General features: G+C 40.6%; 1 protein-coding gene across 1 annotated transcript in view; it reads right to left on the reverse strand.

Moving 5' to 3' along the window:
* LOC143280246 (SCO-spondin-like) overlaps positions 1-23,120 on the reverse strand; it is a 73,862-nt gene that overhangs the window by 40,457 nt on the left and 10,285 nt on the right. The window contains 10 exon segments of the mRNA XM_076584879.1: positions 449-735; positions 1,871-2,035; positions 7,369-7,533; positions 8,280-8,444; positions 9,346-9,510; positions 14,834-14,998; positions 16,898-17,062; positions 18,011-18,175; positions 22,012-22,182; positions 22,911-23,078. Of these exon segments, the coding sequence (XP_076440994.1) occupies positions 449-735; positions 1,871-2,035; positions 7,369-7,533; positions 8,280-8,444; positions 9,346-9,510; positions 14,834-14,998; positions 16,898-17,062; positions 18,011-18,175; positions 22,012-22,182; positions 22,911-23,078 (1,781 nt within the window).

Raw genomic sequence — 23,120 nt, forward strand, 5'->3', positions numbered from 1 at the left:
AACATTTTTTTTTTAAACGGGAATGGACTTGTTAAGTTATCTGCCATTAACTATAAACATACTGTTTGATCATTATTTATTGATACGAGTGACTCAATATCGTTAAGTGATCAAGAAAAACTGACATAAAATCAACATGAATCGTAGAAAAATTTGTTAGTTTCGATTATAAAAACGATGGGGTTAGTAGTAAACAAAACATTATTTAAAAAAAAAAAAAAAAAAAAATCTCTTGAATAACAAGTGATATCCACGAATGCAAATTTTGATAGTCAAAAAATTTTTTTTTAAGAAAAGCAAAACATTAAAAGTCAGTTGGTGTATGGTGATGATGAAAAAAAAGAAAGAAAGAATTTAACTTATTAACTGTTAATTAATGACAACGGATAAAAACAGGAGATAATTTTTTTTTTTTTAAACGAGGTGGGATAAAAATTGGACGGGGTACGGTGTAAGGGTCTGAGGGGATGGGGTGAGGTGTGGGGTGAGGGGTGGGGGGCGGAGGGTCAGAGGGCAGGCAGGGTGTGGGGTGTGGGTATGGGGAAAAAAGCTGCTGGATGGTGGTCGGACCTGGGCAGTGGTGTGTGCTACAAGCCTCAGTTTGCCCCCGATCCCCCGTGCAGTCGGCCCCCTGGTGGAAAGGGCCGTAACACGTGCGCTCCCTCCCTCGCGTCCCACCTCCGCACGAGACACTGCACGCGCTCCACTCGGTCCAGCTCCGCCACACCCCGTCCACTGGAACAGAAAAGAAGAGAGAGAGAGAGAGAGAGGGAGAGATGGTTTATTCACAAAGGCCACAGCCCCTTTGAAGGGGGGTAATACTTAGGTCGTACATTCAAAGTCTTCACAGAGAGAGAGAGAGACAGGGAATCAAAAATAAAAAGATTGTCAACTGTTTCAGTTTTTAGTTTCAAGGAGGTGCCAAATTAAGCGTGCGGACTGATCCATATACGCAACACCACATATGCTGATACTTTAAAAAAAAAAATTTTAAAGAGAGAGAGAAAACGAATGAAAGGAGGAAAAAATAACAACATTTCACCGAACATGTATTGAGCCACCTGTTCTCGTATTGATTCTGGCTGTGTCCAGTCCAGCCGACTACAAGGGGCCTGAGAACGGGTCTAAAAAAACATTATTAAAAACCCCGAAAACAATGAATCACATAATCCCACACACAAAAAGGAAAAGAAAAAAAAAGAAAAGAATATTAGGCATAGTATTCAAACACCTAATTTTACATGATTTTGTGTAACTCTACATAACTGACAGAATCCAGTCAAATCTTTAAAAAAATAAATAAATAATAATAATAATAATAATAATAATGGTGAGGAAAGACGAAACTAAACATGATATTCAAGCACTTATTTCAACTTGATTTTTTCATCACCAATATGATCCCTTCAAACCTTTGGTGGGGGAGGGAGGAAAGAAATTTTAGCATGATATTAAAAAAAAAAAAAAATTCCGTTTTGTATTATGTTACATAATTAAACGTAATCCCTTCCAACTCCCGAATGAATGAAAATAAGGTGTGGTATTAAATCACTTGACTTTACATTCACATAGTTCTATAATTTTTATAATCTGTCAACAACAACAAGAGTCTCCGTCCGAGTATGGGTGCTTACTTATATATCCTTTTTTGAGGAAGTGTCTGTTCCAATGTACCTTTTATTTACCTGTGTGCTAGCTGAATCGGTAGCGTAAGCATCACTGACTTGAAGTTGTGTACGTTGTGTAATGGAGATAGTTACCACTTTTTACTATTTGTTAATAATATATATATATGTGTGTGTGTGTGGGGGGGGGGTGTCTGTAAGTGTGTGTGTGTGTGTGTGTGTGAGAGAGAGAGAGAGAAACACACCTGGGCAAAGTTTCTCGTTGCACAGCTCCCTTTCATGCAGATGGTCCGAGCACGCTGCGCCACCGTGGAAAGGCCCGTGGCACTCGCGTGTCCTTGACCTTTCACCCCCTCCACAGGTCAAGGAACAATCGGTCCACGTCGACCAGTCACGAATCACGCCGTCCACTGAAACACAACAGCTTGCAGTCTACAACAGCAAAACTAACACTGCTTGGAGTTACGATACTTTTAACTGTCTCAGAAGATAGCTAGAATGCGTCGCATCCCTCTTTATCTCTCCGCTGTAAATAGCTGAATGAATGAATGAATGAACGAGCGCCATGTATGTTCTTTATCTAATTCTAAGATTACAAAAAAAAAACCATCTTTTCTTTCCATTTCTATCACTTTCTGTCTTCAGGATGCATTTTGAGAGGAAGTGGCTTTTCTCTTTTGAGAAAAAAAAGTCAGTCACAGAAACTTACATAGATTCATCACAAAAAAGACTGATGGATGATCGACTTAATTAAGGGGCAACTGTCAACGTCTAAAATGCTTGATGTCGTAGGATATTAATTCCAGACCACGTCTGGTTTAACTGATGATATCATACAATAAGTGTGGATAAAAACACGTGGATCAAAATGCCGACATCAATAAACTGATCTAAGATCTCAGGTTACTGCTGATTCAGCTGTTGTGTCATGTAAATCTCGCTTTTGTATTTTCGCTAAAAAAAAATCATTAAACCTTTTTTTCTTCTTTTTTTTTCAAAAATGGGTGAGGGAAGAGAGAGAGAGAGAGAGAGAGAGAGAGAGAGAGAGAAGCTTGTGCTACGTAGCCTGCAGTCTGAAGTGGCAATGAACGAATGCAATAAAGTATTATTCAGGTAAGCAAGGGCAGCTTACTACTCGTACAAACCGAAATACTTCTCTCTCTCTCTCTCTCTCTCTCTCTCTCTCTCTTTATTATTTTTAAACATTTATGCATTCATTTCGAAGTTTAATTTGATTCTTTTCTGACACACAAAACGCACAAGTATAACCAGGAGGGAGTATCTCCCGGTACAACCTGAGTAGAAGTCGAATTTTCCCCCTTGTCAAAGAAAGGCAGAAAGAAAGGAAAAAAAGAAGACAAAACTAAACTGGACAAGCAGTTCACAGAAGTTTACCTGTCACACACAATCAGTCCTAAGTACAGTGAATACGCGCGTTAAAGATCCTGTAGTTCATGTCACTGAGTGTTCGGTGGATCATGGAAACAAGAACACACCCAGCATGCACACCCCCGAAAACGGAGTATGGTTACCTACATTACGGGGTAAACAAACACAGCGGTCATACACATAAAATGCTACATGTCTGTCTGAGTGCGTATGTGTGCATGCCTGAAATCTGACTGAATGACACAGGAAACGAATGGTGAGCGCCTAATGGCAGCCGTCAGTCAGCTCTACCCAGGTATGTAGCCTGTTGTGCAAATGACCCCGTGTTCGTAAAAGCGCTTTGAGCTTGCTCTCCTACTGACGACAGGCGCTATAAAGTATTCATGTCATTCATCATCACTGTAAGAATTGAAAAACAACACATTATCATGTAAACGAACAAACAAAACCAGTTATAAAATGTCAACATATCTGCCACCAATAACCTCAGTATTTAGGTCAAGGTGGTATCTACAGCAACATTATCCCCTGCAGAAGGTTCACTTCATCAGATACGTGGTCCACCATCGTAATAAATCAGTCACAGATACAGGTGAGACCCAGTGAAGCCAAAGAGGGTTGACAGGAGTAGATAAACAGAGGGAGGTGGGAGTCCGTAAAAAGTTCTCGGTAAATACTGTGTCTGACATGAACGTGGACACCCAAAATATAACAACCCAAAATAGTACAGCTCAACGCACAAGAAAAGGAACCGCAAATACACAAAGAGGGCATTCAAAAGGAAGGTAAGTTTGATTTAGAGATCGACGAGGTGGTGAATTTTTAAAATGTAACGTGATATATATATATATATATATCACGTTACATTTTAAATTTTGTTTGTTTGTTTGTTTTACAAAATAGGTGTTGGTTTTTCAACTATATATATATATATATATATATGTGTGTGTGTGTGTGTGTGTGTGTGTGTGAGTGTGTGTGTGTGTGTGTGTGTGTGTGTGTGTGTGTTTGTGTCTGTGTCTATGTGTGTCCACATATGAATTACAATATAATTTTTAAAATATATTTTTAAAAAATGTATATATATATATACATGTGTGTGTGTGTGTGTGTGTGTGTGTGTGTGTATGAAAAACGATAAACATATACTAATGTGCAATAAAAGACGAACCAGAAATGATGTGAACTGCCTTCGGTGTTTCAGGGAGGGAGAGAAGTCAACAAAATATAACATAATGAGTCCGACAACTGTGTCGAGTTCAAAGATTCCCCCAAACCATAATCACCCAGAAGAAAATGCATGCCATGCAAGCAAAGCGATGGTCTCTCAAAGGAAACAAAACGAACAAAAGGAAAAGAAAAAGGTCAACCAGTTCACTAATTTGCTATGGACAAAAATGTGTTTAAAATTCATGCAGGGTGCAGATCGATAAAATGATACGTTAAAGAAATGAAACATTTTGAAAGACATGCCGAGGTGTTCTTTCGCGTCGTCATTCTTTGAACGTCATTTCGCTGACATTTTACTTAGTGTTTGATTGAAAACCAGATTCAAATCGGCGGGAAAGCAAACATTAATACGATACAAGCAGGTTTATTTTCGAATTCAAACAGATGATCAATAAGACCTGTGAACAGAAAATTACTGTTAAAGATGCACACAAGTACCACAGACTCCAGAATAAAGAAATACATTCCATCAAAGAAGACACACCAGAAACTTCAGAGTTAATCACTGAGAAGGCACCGATGTGATATTCAAAACCTCTCACTGGCTTTTTCTTCGGACCAACTAAACTGTAAAAGATACAAGAAAAAATAAAACTCCAAAAATTACATTCCATTATGGTTATGTGATTAAACCGTGGAGTTAAATTGCACTCTCGGTGAGTGTCACACACTGCACACTTTGATGAGGTACCCATGTCTTTCGTTTTTACCTGGCGTTTCTACACGGGAAAGGACAGCTCCGTCAGCCTCTTAACAGTAAAGAAAACTTGTTCTTCCCCGCAGAACTGACGATCACTTCTGTAAAGCAAGAAATGACAACTTCATCAACATTTTTCATGAATGAAAATGGTGTACTTTCAATAACATGAATACTAAAAACCTACATTTCCTGAGAAACTGGCGTGGCAATATTCACATTAACATTAGTTTTCGATTACAGGCTATTTCTATCCAGTTATCGGGTTCAAATGATTAACTGAGCGAACAACTGCATGCAACTTATCTATAATAATTTTCTCTGTATCTCCCTCTCTGGCTCTCTTTTTAACTCAGCGACATCATTTCGCTTGCGCACACACAGACACGATGTGTGTACACGAACACTTCCGATAAAAGAACGAACGTTTAAAAGAAACAGGCCTACAGCCTGACGATTCCTAAAACTGGAAAACAAAGAAACCAACAGACAAGCACATTCGACATGTTCACATGCTTACCAGTTCATAACTCACTAAAATTGGATTTCTGGATAATATGTCTTTACATAATCAGATCAGAGTCTGGCGAACAAAATCAATCTGAATTTCTTCGAATATAACTTTTAAAACTCTTGCTGACATACTGAAACCTGCTGCAAATTGTACTAAGTGGTGGTGGTGGTGATTTTTTTAAACTCGTGACAAATGTACTATAAATACCATACAATGTAATACAGTACAGGATAATAGTACATAAAAGCTAATGGGCCCATTTTATGTTTAATATCACAAATGGATTTTGCCTCATCAATGCTAACGTCATTAGTGAATATCTGGTTATTCTTCTAACACCAGAAGCAGGCTGACAACCAAACAGATCAAAGACAGACAGACAGACAAACCGATTAATAGGCGGGCAGATATAGACAGACAGTCAGATAGTGAGGCAAATATATGCAGATATAAGACACATGAAGTCACACGACTGTTATACAGAATGACTGAGACACAGCAAGCAAACGAAAAAGAAGAAAAACCGTGAATATTGGAAAACAAATTTCTTCTGGCCTTTTGAATGTCGCAGGCAAATCAAAGAAAGGGTTCACTGATGACCTGTCCATATCTTGACACCAGTTCAACGAATTCTATGAACCATCTGAGCAAGTAGGCTGTAGGTTACATTTCCTACAAAAACAACAAACGCAGCAGAACTACATATTCGCCACCCAACGTGCTAAGCGGGCACATTGATGGCAATCATGAAGTCAAATTAAACAAGAAGAAAATTATTCTGCATTAAATTGGTTTCTATGGAACAGGGTCGTTCTTTTACGATAAGTGTTTCCTTCTTTTCAAGGGGAAGGTCAACTATTTCGCATTCATTATTGAACATGTAACAATCGATGCATATTGGGTGTGGTGTGGTGTGGTGTGGTGTGGGCGTGGTGTGGTGTGGTGTGGTGTGTGTGTGGGTGGGTGTGGAGTGGTGTGGTGTGGTGTGATGTGGGTGTGGTATGATGTTGATGTGGTGTGGTGTGGTGTGTGTGATGTGGTGTGTGTGGTGTGGTGTGGTGTGTGTGTGTGTGTGTGTGTGTGTGTGTGTGTGTGTGTGTGTGTGTGCGCGCGCGGCGCGTGAAATAATCAACAAGAAAGGAAGACACACAGAAAGAAAAACAGCACACATGTCTTACCCGACGTTTACACTCTCACGGGTGTTCGGCCATCTTGCTATGCCACGTCGTCGAGTTGACATGACAGGGATCCACAGAGGAGCAACTTTGACATGACTAGAAGAAAGTCGTGGTCAGTAATATACACAAAGCATACATTCACGTGCAAACTATAAACTGCTACTTCATTTTCGCTTGCCCGCCAATTTTTTCTTTTAGTTTCGGCCTTTTTAGTTTTAAGTTTAAATCGCGCGTTAGCTGGACCTACTTATTTGTTTCGAGGAAACCATGATTTTGCCCTGTTTGTGAGAGTGCAACATAAAAATGGACATCAAGTCGGTTTGTCCATGAAAAACAACAACAACAAAAAAACAAATAAATAACTGAACGATCCATATGAACGTAAAGGCTTACACGTGAAAAGAAAAAAAAAAAACACACACACACACAACATAAAGTTGCAAAACACAAATTCAAAATAAAACGAATCATTCCTCAACAGGCAATCCGGAAGAAACGAAAAAATAACGTACACGCTTCTTGTGCCAAATTCGCCACAGCAAGACCACAAAACGAGCGCATGTACACGTGTACCTCGGTGTTTATATACTCTGGACCAGATAGTGAAAAACATGAGGCATATATCTGAATAAACAAAACCACGTCGCCCCGCCATACAGTCTGCGGGGCCGGAGGTGGGTGGGTGGGTGGGTGGGGAAGGAATGGTGAACGGGGGTGGGGGGGGGGCTGTGATACCTGGACACGGCTTGGGATTGCAGCTTTCCTGCTGGTCCCAGGGGCCTGTGCAGTTGGCCCCTCCGTGGAAGGGCCCCTGGCAGCCTCGGGTTCGAATCCTCGACCCGGTTCCGCAACTCTGTGAACACTGGCTCCACTCCATCCATTCGAGCCAGAAGCCGTCCACTGGCAGAAGAAAAAACAGTATGGAATTATGACGCCCTTGCTCTGCGCCGCTAGGTCAGATCAGCCGTAACTGAAGGAAGGCAATCACACAAATAGGAAAAAATAAATAAATAACATATATGGAACAGTAATTAGTTCTGCAAATACCGTCAGCATTATCAACACACACACACACAGAAAAGAAAGAAAAGAAAAGAAAAGAAACCTGATGAAAATCAATACTGCCACATCACCTCGATTTCTTCAAGATGACTTCTGTTTTCAAACTACTAAATGAAGTTAATCAATAAGACGAACCTCCGGTGATTTGCTCAACAATTTCGCTATGTTTGAAGACAGCAACATCTGATATTTTATCTATGCTATTTTTCAAGTCAAGACTACGTAAGAAATGAATAGATAAATAAATTAATTCATTAAAACATATGATTAAATAAGTGAATAAACAGATAAATAAATAACACTGTTCAGGACGAGTGGTCAATATGTAAATAACGAGAACAAAAGTGCACATAAGGTTTTACCAGTATTTGGAAGGGGTGGTGGTGTTGCAAGTCTTAATTTGAACGATTGTGGTCCTGAGCTAAATAAAACACTCTACATAATTTATCTGCTCTTCCGTTTTTTAAATAAAACTTGAGCATCATTACAAAAACAAAAACAAAAATCGATGATGAAGATGGCGATGACAACGAACGACGACGACGACGACGACTAAGATGATGACTGATGATGAAGCACTCTACCTGGGCATCCCTGAGTCTGGCAGTCTTCGGTCTCGGAGCCGTTTCCATCGCAGCTCTTGCCACCATGCTGGGCATGGTAGCACTCACGAGAGCGCGTGCGCGAGCCTCCGCCACACGTGCGCGTGCATGCCGACCAGGCTTCCCAGTCCATCCAGTGACCATCCACTGCAATAGTCAGCAGTTGTTGCTTCTCAAGTCAGACCACTCGGAATGTAGGCTAGCGGGCAGGAGCACCAAAGTGGATGATGCTGGCTGCTGGCAGCCCCACGTGGTCTGACTTGAGATGCTATGGTTCACACGTCTCTGGATGCCGATGGGGTGTGGCGGTTCTAGCTCTGCACTACTTGGGGGGAAGAAAACCACACTGAGTGCTGATAGAGATGGGCTGTGGGGATTATTCACCAATTTTCTGGCACCACCTTTCATTTCATTCTCCTTCCTCCTACGTGTGCGTGGCGGGCGTGCGCGCGCACATGCGTGCGTGTCTGTGTTATGTGTGTGTGTCTGTGTTCAAGAATGCACGCGCACGTGTGTGTTTGAAAACATTTGTCCGTGTACACGCACGGATATATCAAGAAAAGACACCATCTTCCATCCACCCCCATCTAACCGAACCACCCTTCTGGTCATTCCCCTCCTCCACATGCAACACTTTCTTTTATCATTTTTATCCCCCCCCCACCCGTCCGCTCCACCCCTACCCCACCCCCCACCCCCCACCCCCAAAGGAAATTATTTCAATACTTTTGCAGAATAAACAATGAGACATTTTGGTAGTACAGTTCCCAACGTTGAGATATCATCAAAAGAACCGTTTCTGCAAAATGCCACTTGAAAAATTGTCTGAACACTGCAAAAGTAAAGAAACGAAAATCCCAGAAAACACGAATCCAATTCACCCACGAACTTACATTTTGTATCCATCCCCCCAACACCTTCTGCCCTACTCCCCACCTTTCCCCCTCCCCATCCCAAACCCTCCGTCCCCTTTCCTTTTTTCTCCCCCTGAATCCACCCCCCACCCCCATTCCCTAACACACACATACGAACAGTTGAAGACACCTACCGGGGCACATCCGTGGGTGACAGTGCTGAGATTCCGTGGAGTTACCGACACAGTCGGCACCGCCATGGTAAGGCCCGTCGCACGTGCGATTACGGTACTGCGTGCCATCACCGCACGTGACGGAACACGTGCCCCAGGGAGACCAGGGCAGCCATACCCCATCAACTATAAAGGGAAAATGTTGAGGTTATAAGACAAATTATAGTTTTATCATCGTTTATTTCAAGGACACAATGACACATTCTTGTCTTTTCTTTCTTCCTTTTTATTGTCTTCTTTTAGAGAAAAGAAACCATACATTTTACGTTCAGATCCAAATAACTTTGAATGCTGTCCCATATCATGATATAAATAAAAGACTTTGTGAATGTCATTTTCGAAATCTTTTCACTGCATGAATTAAAAAGACATTTCATCAGAGGCAAAACTGGAGTGTAAAGACAACTGTTTCCTGATTTGTAAAAATACGGATTACAACTCCTTCCACGGGTTGATCAAATAACACCAAAGCATTTCATGTTATGATTCGTATTACATTTTCATTTGAGATATAATGGGTTTCATCAATAAGAAACTCATCAACACAAATTAAAGAAAAAACAGAAAATATGCATGCTCATAAATCGAAATTGCACTGATATATTCTCTCTTTCTCACACACACACACATACACACACACACAAATACACACAAGCACTATATATATATATATATATATAATATACATACATACATATATATATATATATGTGTGTGTGTGTGTGTGTGTGTGTGTGTGTGTACAATATTGTGTTCTATAAACATATATACATAGTTTTTTGTCTAAAACATGTTCACAAGGCCAATTAACGTTTCATGTACAATACTTTTACCCACGACTATTACAAGACAGTAAATGAGAAAATATTTAGCAATGTCATTAAAGCCAAGTCTACAATCTTTTTAAATCCTACAAACTACAAGAGATAGATATAAACTGTAAATACAGATAAGAAAATTACTTTTATAAATTCGTTTTCTAATAATAAAAGTAATGTTCACATATTTTTTTCCTATTTGGTATTGAAATGATGACATTTTCGAGGTTTCAAAACAAAACTGTAATATTCTGTTTTGAGAAATGATGTCTAAATCGTATTTCTACATGCATGTGTATATAAATATCTTTAAGTGAACTCTGTGTACGCGTAGTATGTCTTTTCTCTTCGAAACCGAATGAATTTCTTGCCAACGCTTCTTCTTTTCTTTCTTTTTTTTTTTAGTAACAGGTCTCTTAATTACCTGAGCATCTGATCTAAGGAACTCATTCATTATTTGTCTTCCCACCCTTCGACGCGATAGCTGAGCTGGGACAAATGAATAATTGACAGAGTCTTCCGACTTTCTGGTGAAGCAAGACACGCAAAGATCGCAACAGTGAATACTTGATTTGTTATGGCAGCCTGGACGGGTCTGCCACGTCAGCAAACAATTTACAACAGCTCGGTATCGATTCTGATCAAAAAAACAACAAAAAAGTAAAGAAAAGACACACCAAAATAACTTTTTTTTCAGCCGTGGCGGTGGTGTTTTTAAAATACAAACCAAAACATGCAACCAAAACAAGCAAACTTGATGGACCCAAAGACTATTTTACGAGTTTCTATTTGGCGATTGTTATTATCATCATTAGTATTGTTGTTATTGTTATCATTACTATCATTATCATTGTTATCATCATTATATTATCATTATTATTATTATTATCATGCTCTTGTTGTTGAGGTTGCATCACTAGTGAAAGCAAAGAACGTTTTTCTTTTTGAAAGAAAACTCCTTTTATTTACGACATGGACAAAAGCTTTAATTGGGTAATTTGTGGGTGTTTGTGCATGTGTGCGTGAGTGTGTGTTCTATGATTTATACATATGACACATTTTATGTTCATGTAATTTCCTGAACAACTTCACTCCACCGACAATACAACACCACAACTTAACATCTATACATTTCATTGCACCATATCTAAGCTGACCAATCCCTGAAAAGCTGCCCTAAAAAGTCTTTCTTTCCCACGCAATCACTGTCGTTTCGTGCAATTTCTACATCACTCTTAAAACATTCACCCGAGCTAGAAATCTGGCTTGGGGTAAAAGTCATTTATCAGATGACTGTTCGCCTAATCTGCATTATTCGTTCGGTGCAATATCAACATCGTAGTTCAACCTTGCTACACGCCCGCCATAGTCACACCATTGATCACGTGATCTTAGCATCTACTCTATTCATCCGGTGACCTGGTGCAATGTCAGCATTACAGTCAGATCATGCCACAAGCCAGCTGTAAGGTTAACAGAAACCATCGCGTGATTTACGTTTTGATATATGACACACTTTGTGCAGTTTCTGTTTCACGTATTGTTCACCAAAGCAGCACTACACTCTACACCACTCACAAACTCATGTTACTTTGTCATCTACGCTACATACACACTCGGTGCGTTGTATACATCGCTTGTTGAAGTATCTACGCTTGCTTCAAGCCAGCTAAAATGACATTCGACGATTCGCCTTTACTGCTGAAGTTAAACGCTCGATGCATGTATTTTCTGTATTACACAAAACACATGTAACCTCTCACTCAGTAAGCTACAAAAATATCAGTCAACCAGTGATACTGTCAATGCGTCTACTAAATCTAAGTCCTGTAAAGACAACCAACAATCGATACAGTTGTGTGCCATTATACATTTTTTGTTTGGCACTGTTCTTTTTTGTCTCCTTGTCTCCCACTATATACAAACATTCTGTTTAGCCTAGCCTAGAAATGAGTGTGTGGAGGATGGAGGGGGGGGGGGGGTTGCAGGGTAATGTGTGTGTGTGTGTGTGTGTTGGGGCTCATGTACGCTTATGTGTATTTGATTGTGCTTTCATATCTGTGAAATTGCATGTTTGTTGCATATCTGTTATGCATGTGTGTGTGTGTGGATGTGTGTATGCATGTTTTACATTTATTTGCTTATTTATCATCATTGTTGTCTTTTCTGTGCGCTTAGAGTTTACTTCATCGAGATTTTGCGCCTTATAAATATTATTATTACTAGTAGTAGTATTTTTATGTTGTTTTTTTTCTTTTTTTTTTCTTTCTCAAGGCCTGACTAAGCGCGTTGGGTCACGCTGCTGGTCAGGCATCTGCTTCGCAGATGTGGTGTAGCGTATATGGATTTGACCGAACGCAGTGACGCTTCCTTGAGCTACTGATACTGATACTGTTTAACTGCACAAATAGAAAGAAATCACTTTATCGCTCAGTGAAATTTTCTTACACACACACACACACACACACACACACACACACACACACCCACTCACGCACACACACACACATACACACACACACACACACACACATATATATATATATATATATGTGTGTGTGTGTGTGTGTGTGTGTGTGTGTGTGTGTGTATTCCATGGGACTAAAGCCCAAACAAAAATGCTGAATCAGAAACAATGGACTGGTCGCTCGCCCGCTTTACTACTGTACTGCCCCCTTCCCTCCCGCCCCCCCCCCCCCCCCCCCCTCTCTCTCTCTCGCTCTTTCTGTTGGATGCACGTAGAGCAGGTTTCCAAAGAATTCCACATGATATCGGATTGCTTTAGCAGAGTCAGATCACAGCTGTTAAGGGAATGCGTGCGCTTCATAACAACGCAACAGCGCGACCTCGGTCGTCAATGACTAGGCCAGACATTTTTTGCATTACGTTGTGCTCCACTCAGGGTACCATGACAATTCGCTCTTCCCCTTTTCCTGTGTGTTTTGATCGAAACGTCACGTTGCACTGAAGGACGCAAATATCTACATACAGCATAAATGCGTTTTTTGTTTGTATGTTTGAAAGCTGCCAACATGAAGGAAAAAAAACAAAATAAAAAAACTTCCCTTCAACACACTGATTAACGATTTTTGAAAATGCGTAAAGACTGCAGTTCGTTGTCAACGCCGTTAAGATCTATTTGCCTCTCTCCACCTAATTCCCTTCTCCTTACCTAATACCCACCCACCCCAACCCCTGCATGTATGTAAGAAAGTATGTGTCATTCACACCAAAACAATAATTTGGTGATCATATCATGTAAATGAATATGTTAATAAGATTTTCTTCTTTTTTAAGAAAACCCAATGTTATAAACATGTAATCCATTGGATAGCATAGTAAATGGAATTAAAATAGCGAATGAGTAAATAAATAGATAAATGAATAAATTAATGTTGGCAAAGACACAAATAAATGGCCCCTTTTCAGGAGTCACCATGACGCAGGGTCCTTTTTTTTCTTTTTTTAAAGGTCATCTGACAGCATATACAATTTGTTCCCACGTGGACGACACTAATTAAAACAATACCACTACTTTCCGTTCAGATTCAAAAGACGTTCGCAATGTTTGGTCACACACAGTGACCTGAAAGGCACAGCATTTTAAGACATGTGGGGGAAAAAAACACACCAGAAAACAAAACAAAACAAACAAAAAAAGAAGAATGTGCGTGATACAGATAGCGGTTTGAAGTATGTGGCCTTAATATAGAAAAGACATTTTTAAATTGTCCCAGGTTTCTGGATACGTGTTCGGTTTTTTATTTGTTAGAAAGTTTGTTTTCCCCGCCGAATCTGATGTCTTAATGTTACTTTCATAACCACTGCAAAATTGAAAGACACTATATATTTAACTATTCTCTCTCTCTCTCTCTCTCTCTCTCTCTCTCTCTCTCTCTCTCTCTCTCTCTGTCGTTCTTAGTTAATTGGTTACTTTCAAAACCATTGCAAAAGTAATACGCACAAGATATTTAGCTATTCTGTGTGTGTGTGTGTGTGTGTGTGTGTGTGTGTGTGTGTGTGTGTGTGTGTGTGCCGTTCTCAGTTAATTGATTACTTTCAAAACCACTGCAAAAGTGATACACACTAAATATTTATCCTCTCTCTCTCTCTCTCTCTCTCTCTCTCTCTCTCTCCACACTTTCTCCTTTCCAAAAGAAAATTGTAACTTGCACAAGTCATCTCTCTCTCTCTCTCTCTCTCTCTCTCTCTCTCTCTCTCTGCCGTTCTCAGTTAATTGTTAAGGTAAAGCCGGTTTTAGTATGGCACAGGCCTGAGTACTTTTCTATCGTTTATCGACATCATGTTTATTTCTCGCGCTTTAAGTTAACCGTCTGTTCAGTTTCCGGTTTGTGTGGGAGTTTTTGGCTTCAGAAGGCCACTTCGTTTTCCTGGCCATGAAGAATATGCGGCCCAATGCATATATCATACGCTAAATCAACTAGTTTCCACAACATGCATCATATATTCTTTTGAAACTCTATTTTGTTCAGCTGCTTGGAAACTTAAAAGATTCATTCAGATTTAAATGGTTCTGTTTGTTTGTAAAAACGTCCACCATAATCAGTATACAACGCACATAGCTGCGTTTCTTTTTGTGCTTTTTTTTTTTTTTTTTTTTTAATACGCACTGGGACACGGTGTATGACCGCAATCGCGAGTTTCCTTAGATGCGCCGACGCAAGTCTTGCCGCCGAACTGCGGGGTGTTGCACTTGCGCTCCCTGATCTGGTACCCCCCTCCACAGGTTACGTTACATGGCTGCCACTGTTCCCATGGGAACCACTCGCCGTCCACTACGCATGCGTCAAAGCAAATCACGTGATCGTAAGGCGTGTCACGTGATGGCAGAAAAGATGGGTCAACGTAAGGGGGAAAAACAGGAGAAAGGCAGCACGAGGGTGGATGGGGTAGGAGGGGGGAGGGGGTGACATATGGGTATATTCATACAGATCAGGGTCATTTCAAGCACAAAAAAGGTGTGTGTAGAGGTGAAGAGAAAGGGTGTTACCAGCGCCATCTGCAGACAGGAAGGCAGGACAGAAACGAAGAGGAAAGCACATGATATATCACATGAAATGATTACAACATGCATTCAAGAGTCATCAAAGCCAGCACACAATCATAATACATGCAAGGTAAATGTAGAAATGTAGTGTGTATTACATCACAGAGAGAAATTTGGAAATAAAACGCGCGCGCGCGCGCTCGCACACACACACACACACACACACACACACACACACACACACACACACACACACACACACACTGAAAAAGACAGATCGATAGATAGAAAGACAGAGGGTGGGGGAATCATCAGGCAGACAGAAAAACACACACACAGAGGGAGAGATCTGATAAACCATAATGACGTTTTTTTATGTACAATATCCAGATAACATTATAAAGAAGTTTTCATGACAGAAAATTATAAAAGATCTACATGAAGCATAGGAATAGTATACAAAGCAATTATGAAATGGCTCAAGTTCATACATGTCTGGATTATTCGGGGGAATATAAAACGACACAAGTTCATGCATGTCTAGAATAATAAAAGGAATAGAAAAGGAAGAAGAATATAAAGTATATCAGACATGGAATGGTACACACACTAATGCGCGCGCGTGTGTGTGTGTGTGTGTGTGTGTGTGTGTGTGTGTGTGTGTGTGTGTGTGTGTGTGTGTGTGTGTGTGTGTAAGACAAAGAAACAGAGACAGACAAACAAAAGAAATGGATACGAGATGAAAAGAGAGAGAGACAGAGACAGACAGACAGACAGACAATGTTGAGAAATATCGAATAAGAAACTGCCAGACATCGCAAACTGGAAGAGATAATCAAAGACCTTTGATTATCAAAAGCACATTGTCTCTAAGTAGAGTCTAGAAAAAAAACATGCACAGAAAAAGAATTCGATTACACCAGTCAGCGACAAGACTACCAGGGAGGGGGCGACAGTTTTACCAAAAGGGTAAGCGACACTGTTACCATGGGGGTAGGCGATGGTTTCACAAAGGGGTGGGGAGGGAAGCGACAGTTTTACCAAGGGGAAGGGAAACAGTTTTACCAAGGAAGCGGGGTTATCCACAGTATAGATATACTATGCAAGACAGCTTGGGAAAAACACGGTATAGATTGCTTCCAAACGAATTCCACCACTGAATTGCAAACCTTCAATACTTCATTTCTAGCCAGTATCACAGGAATAATGTTTGAGTTAAGACGTCAGAGACATATACTTGTATAATGCATCTCTGTTTCAGTACCAGCTTCGTTTCACATTTTCATTTATTGTAAGAAAAAAAAATCTGGCTCTCTTGCAATCCTTGTCTTTGAAAAAGAAATGTATGCTTAAAATTTGAGACATTAAAACACGATTATTTTTTATGTTTTATATGCACAAAATAACCTATTTCACTTCATGCAAACCTATGGACTTCGCTTTATTTGAAGCTATTTATTTGTCTTCCTTGGAACTTTGTGTCTTAAACTCACATGCAGTTTGAAAAAAAAAAGAGTAATAAAAATCCATTCGATTTTTCCCAAGCAGTCTCACAAATGATGACACCGTTACAATAAGAGGGGAAAACACTGCCAGTATATTTACACAAGGGATAAAAAGACAACAAAACAGGGATGTCAGTTGTTGTTTTTTGTGTGTGTGTTTGTTTGTTTGTTTTTTTTTTTACCTGGACAGTTAAAGGTATTACAGCCTTCCGATTCCTGTGTGTCTCCCTGGCAGTCCTGACCGCCGTAGAATGGCCCTGTGCACGTGCGGCTTCTGGAGCGCGTGCCATTGCCGCAGGTCAGTGAACACGTGGTCCACTGCCCCCACTGCTCCCACACTCCGTCCACTGAACAGCGCCGCAGAGAAGACAAGAGGATCGTTTATCGTTTATTTTATTTATAGTCTGTTCACCTAAGATGATGATAATTATTAGACTGGAAATAAATTATATTATTATTATCATTATTATTTGGATTATTATCATTTCTATCATAATGATGATTGTTATTATTAATTAGAAATCGACATTTCTGTATATTCGAATGAAAAGGGGGGCGGTTGAGGTGGAGGGGAGGGGAGGCAAGGGGGGGGGGACTAAGAAAGGAAGAGAGAGAGAGAGAGAGAGAGAGAGAGAGAGAACAGAATGTGGAAGAGATAGAGTACAAAATGTAAAATGGAGAGGGTGAGTTTCAGTGATTGGAGAAAGAAAAAAACATAATATTGGAAGGGTGTGTGAGAGAGGCGGGACGGGGGAAGCGGGATTAGGACAAAGACAAGAGGAATGCATGTACATGATCGTGGCTGCAGAGAGAGACAGAGACAGAGAGGGAGACAGAGATAGAAACACATGTGTGTACGAGTCTGTGAAGAGGTCCTGCATTGGCCCTAAAAACTGAAAATAAAAATGAAAAATAAAAAAAACTAAACCGTGGACAAGAATTTGTGCTTCTGAAGACGTCAATACCGAACATACAAAACACTGTCTGTACCGTTTGTTTCTTTCGATACGTGTTCATACGGCTCTTCCAAAAGACTCGTTTTCAACAATAAAGTAATATAGATAACAGTTGCTACAGTTGATGCCACACACACACACACACACACACACACACACACACACACACACACAGAGAGAGAATTGGTCAGTAGTTCCCTTTTCGTTTTTTCATCAAGATACAGAACGAAAACAGAACACCTGACACAGAACCAACGACGCTGACCCACAAAAGAAGTTGATCACGGGAACATGTGTCAAACCCCAGTCCCGACCAACATCTCAACTCTTACCACTCACCGGGGCACTCGCGCACTTTGCAGCCCTGCCGCTCCGAGGCGTGGCCAGCGCAGTCGGCCCCGTCATAGAACGGTCCCTGGCAGGTCCGGGTTCGATCCTGAGTGCCGTTCCCGCAGGTGAAGGAGCAGGCCGACCAGTCCGCCCAAGAGTTCCACACTCCGTCGACTGTGTGCACGTGGTAACGGGGCATTTTGGAAGAGCATACAGTTTATGGACCGGTTTGCAAAGACCCAGGCCAGGACGATCAGAAACCTGAGCAACACTGGACTGGACGGGAGTGCAAGGGTTAAAATAAAGCGGGGCACTGGAGGTAGGAAGGAGGAGGGGGGTGGGTAGGGAGGGAGCTAGGCCTATGACTATGCAAATCCTTATATCCTATGTAAGGTAAACTTACGTTGACTTGGTTTTGCTCTCAGGCAATCCTTTCCTATTTTGATGGCGTGAACAGCTTGAAGACCTGAGTTTTTGGATTTGGATAACTTAGTTTTACTGGACGCGCAGTCGGCGCATCATTTTTATTATTGTTCTTGTTTTGTTTGTTGTTGTTTTTGTTTTGTTTTGTTTTGTTTTTTCTCCGCTGATTTAGATCCGATTTCCTTTCTCTTAACCAAGATCGCTTGCTTTTTTGGTGGACGCTTTATCCTAGCTCCAGCAGCTTCGCAACACAGCTCTGTTTGTTTCTGGGACCAGCGGGCTGTGTTCAATTGAGACAAACGTGGCTGGAGAAGGTTGTTGACAAAGGCGTTATGAATCGCTCCGTTTCTGGTATTACGATAGTGTGCATGAAGTGCAAGTCGTGGAATGAGTACAAACCAGCAGAACACAAAATAAAGTGACATTGCATGCAACATGCAGACACATACAGACGTTTATTATCACCCATTTATTTATGAGCAAAAGCGTATTGTTAGTAGCGGACAAAACTGTCACAAAAATAAAGCAGCATTATATTCGCAGCAAAAAAAAAAGAAAAAAAAAGAGATAAATAATGATAAAATAAAAAAGCCGCAATGTTATGATATGCAAGTTGAATACCAACACATACTGTTAAGCAAAATGTGCTGTGCTCTTTTTATGCATTGTTTTACTTGTTTCACAGCTCTCAAATAAATAAGGCTCATCGTCATTTATTTGAAAGTGTTCGCGCGCATGTGTATGTATGTGCACCTGTGCATGCTTGCCCGCGCATTTGTGCGTTTGTGTGTGTATGGGTGCGTGCGTGTGTGCTGTCTTTCTTCTTTCTTTTTTTTTTTTTTTTTTTTCGTTCTTTCTTTCTTTGCAGTGCAAGCAGGTGACTTCGTCCCATAAAAGAGCACGGCGCAAAACAACCATCCACATTAATTATAAGGACTACCACACAGATTCTCTCTGTTCTAGTTGAAGTATGACGTAGGCTGTGACGTGGTGCTGATGTCATACCGGGACAGTTTTCGGCGTAGCACTCCTTTGTGCCGCTGCTAGGGCCCACACACGGCTGACTACTGATGCACGTGCGAGCACGTGTCTGAGTGCCGGGTCCGCATTGGGCGCTGCACGTGCTCCAGGCCCCCCACATCCCCCACGTACCATCGCCTGCAAGAAGGATGGGTGGGGCCTTGCCGTGATGAAGATGTGAAGTTAGTAGAAACGAAACTCAATCAACAAGTCAATCAGTACGAAAAACGAAAAAAAGGTGAGAGAGCAGAAAAAAAAGAACAGGACAGAACAACCAAACCCACTTTAACAGAATGTATTCATCACTACTGCTGTACGATTTCAGTCCATACTTAGCCTTAACTCGTAGCATCCAGTTTACTTGTATTAACTTTAACTCATACTGGCTAATTAAGTGATTGTAATAAAATTCCATTCTATCCCCCTACTGCTTTGTGTAATTATTCAGAAGCAGAGAAATATAAGGCTTAGACTCTAAAAAGGATGCACAAAACCTTTTTCTTCTGCAGAATGTCAGATCCCACTATCCTTCCCATCGTAAAAGTGCCATATGCAAAACAACTGCATTAATATTTTTCTCAATATTCAAGCTTTATCAACCATAACCAGAATATCATTGTCACAATAGACAATATCAGAATATTTGGTCATACTTCCATTCGGATACAATTTACAAAACTAATGAGTGTACTTTGTTTCTTCTGTAATCAAATGGATCTGTTAATGGAATAAATTCAAATTAACTGAGGCAAATACAGCGTTTCGTATATGCCATATATTCCTAAACTTGACTTAACTTTCTTTCATATCAGTGAAAACCTTAATCATTTTAAACCAAACATATGTGAGAGGTAATACCAAAAATTAGAATAAACAATAGCCAATACAAAGAGTACTTCATAACAAACAAAACTAGTCAATAAGGCGAAAAAATAACATCTACATGTTTATACGGAGAGAAATTGAGATACAAATACTGACAGAGTGGTTTTGCAAGCAAAACAAATCTAAATGCACCAATCACGTTGTCACCCACTTGAGAAGATACACAAAACGAAGACAGAGAAGAGAAAAGAGAAAGCGAGAGAGAGAGAGAGAGAAGACGAAAAACAGGCAGAAGGAATAACAGCAGAGAGACAGGCATGCAGACATGCAATAAGGAAGAAGAAACAGACAAAGAGAGAGCGATCGAAAGAATCCAGAGGCACAGAGACAGCTGAGAAAGAGCGACAGAGAGAGGTCAAACAAACAGAACGAGACATAGGGCATGCAGTACACCATCAGTCAAGTAGTTAGTATGGATGAGTGAGAGCAAACCACAACTCTAAAGTGAACTTTTCTCTACAGGGTTTTCAGTAATTTTGCTTCTTCAAACCATGGGCCACCAGAAAAGCAAGCGTACATTACAGCTGAAACATTACGAGCTCTTTTCTTTCAGTCTTCAGACAAAATGTATTGTTCTTCTCATAATCAAGACAAAGCGAATGACAGGGAAAGAGGAGATGAAGATTTGAAGCGAAGAGAAACGATGGGGAAAGGAAGTATGGTGAAGAGTACTCTAAAGGTGACATCATTCTAAAGAACACAGTCCAAGTACCTTTGCATCAGCGCTGATGAATCTGACCGTCAAATACAAACGGACAGTACCACTTTAATAATGACAAGCAAAGGTAGGTTAACCGCAAAATACCCTTACCAAAGATGCACATAGTATTTTGTTTTGCTCTCAGTTCTTTTTTCTTTTTCTTTGCCTGAGCCTCTGAAAGTTGTTTTTCTTTTTCTTTCTTTTTTAATTTTTTTAATTTTTTTTTTGAATGTAACAGTATCGAACTGCCTCCAACATAAATATGTTCCCGAGCCTGTTATATATATTTTTTTCTTAAAACATGCCAGTTAAGAGATGTCTGTCCCCTATCCTCTAAAAAGATGATTTGTTGGAATTGTCAAGCTCTCTCGCTATATGACGTATCTTTCTCTCTCTCTCTCTCTCTCTCTCTCTCGCACGCATGCACGCACCCACCCACTTATCCACACACACACACACACACACATACACACTGATTCCTCCATTCGAATATATACAGACACCCAAATCCATACTGTCACTTATATACAGAAAGGTTTTAATCATTATATATACATTTACTTCAAAAACAGAAATGTCCAATATACTTACCCATCTAAACTGCGTCAAATAACACCCAAATTTATAAATACGTTGCACCACTTCCAAAAAACATGTTATGACAATTCACCTTAAGAATCGTTGCATGAACAATTAAATTTCTCAAACTATCATCCCACCAAACACACAAACTAATCCAGTTAAAAATTCGTCAGATCTCTAAGTTAACCTGTGGTGAGATTACAGTTTGAAAGCCAACAGTGGCTTAAAAATGTTTAAGGAATGGTATCTTAAATCGTTTCAAGATTTCTAATTTGGATAACAAACTTAGTAGTAACTATAAAATAACTTTCATGATAACAAATGCAACGACTCAAAACGAATTTTTTTTATTTGTTTTTTTATCCAAAAGATGTCACAAACACCAGGAAACGACACTTACTTGGACACATTTTCAGAGTGCACGGCTTGTACTGGACACTCTCTCCCTCACAAGCTCGTCCGCTGTGTTTCTGGGGAGGGTGATCGCACTGCCGCGTGCGTTGACGTGTCCCGTTTTCGCACGTGACTGAGCAGTCACCCCAAGGACTCCAGAGGCTCCACGCGCCGTTGACTGTTAGGGGAAACACACACACACACACACACACACACACACACACACACACACACACACACATACAGACTAACAAAGACTAAACCATGCATTTAACACCACCCTTTCTGGAAAAGCAGTCTGTTTCTGTTTTTCACATCTTAACAATCACATTTTATACCAACCACAGTTCTGATGAAGTCATCACAGCAATATTTCTCACAGCTGATGGTACAGCCTACGTTTCTGCCGCGACAGAATATATATATATACACATCTATCTATCGATCTATCAACACACACACACACACACACACACACACATATATATATATATATATATATATATATGTGTGTGTGTGTGTGTGTGTGTGTGTGTGTGTGTGTGTGTGTGTGTATGATCAATATTTCTCCAGATTGCAATGGGAATTCATTTAAAGCTTAGTTTTTTTTTCTGAAGGACTGTGACTCTCACACTAGAAGGCAAGACTGCACTGGCTCTTAGTGCTGCAGCCTTGGAGGCAAGCTAGCCTTTGGGAACCATCCAAATGTCTACTGTTCTAAAACCCTCTTGGCCGTGACTATAATAAAATTCTAGCCCAGATAGTTGGGACAGCAGTTTGCCTACTCTACTGTTCGATGGTCATAGTCGACACAACTGGCTATCACACACACACACACACACACACACACACACACACACTCTCTCTCTCTCTCTCTCTCTCTCTCTCTCTTTCGGTGTAAGTTACCGTTGCACTGCACGCCTCCAGCGAAGTTGGGGCCTTTCTTGCAGGTGCTGTTGAGGGCCCAGGGATTGTGCACGCATTGCAAGAGAGTTCGCTCGCCACCTTGGCAAACGATGTCTGTCAGAGCCAGACGGTCTTCTTTCGGTGCGCTGTACCGACCGTCCTTGACCGCTGAAACACAGACTTGATACTAATCCTCATGCTGATGGTAAT

Source organism: Babylonia areolata, chromosome 3, assembly GCF_041734735.1.
Source record: "Babylonia areolata isolate BAREFJ2019XMU chromosome 3, ASM4173473v1, whole genome shotgun sequence".
Lineage (NCBI taxonomy): Eukaryota > Metazoa > Mollusca > Gastropoda > Neogastropoda > Buccinidae > Babylonia > Babylonia areolata.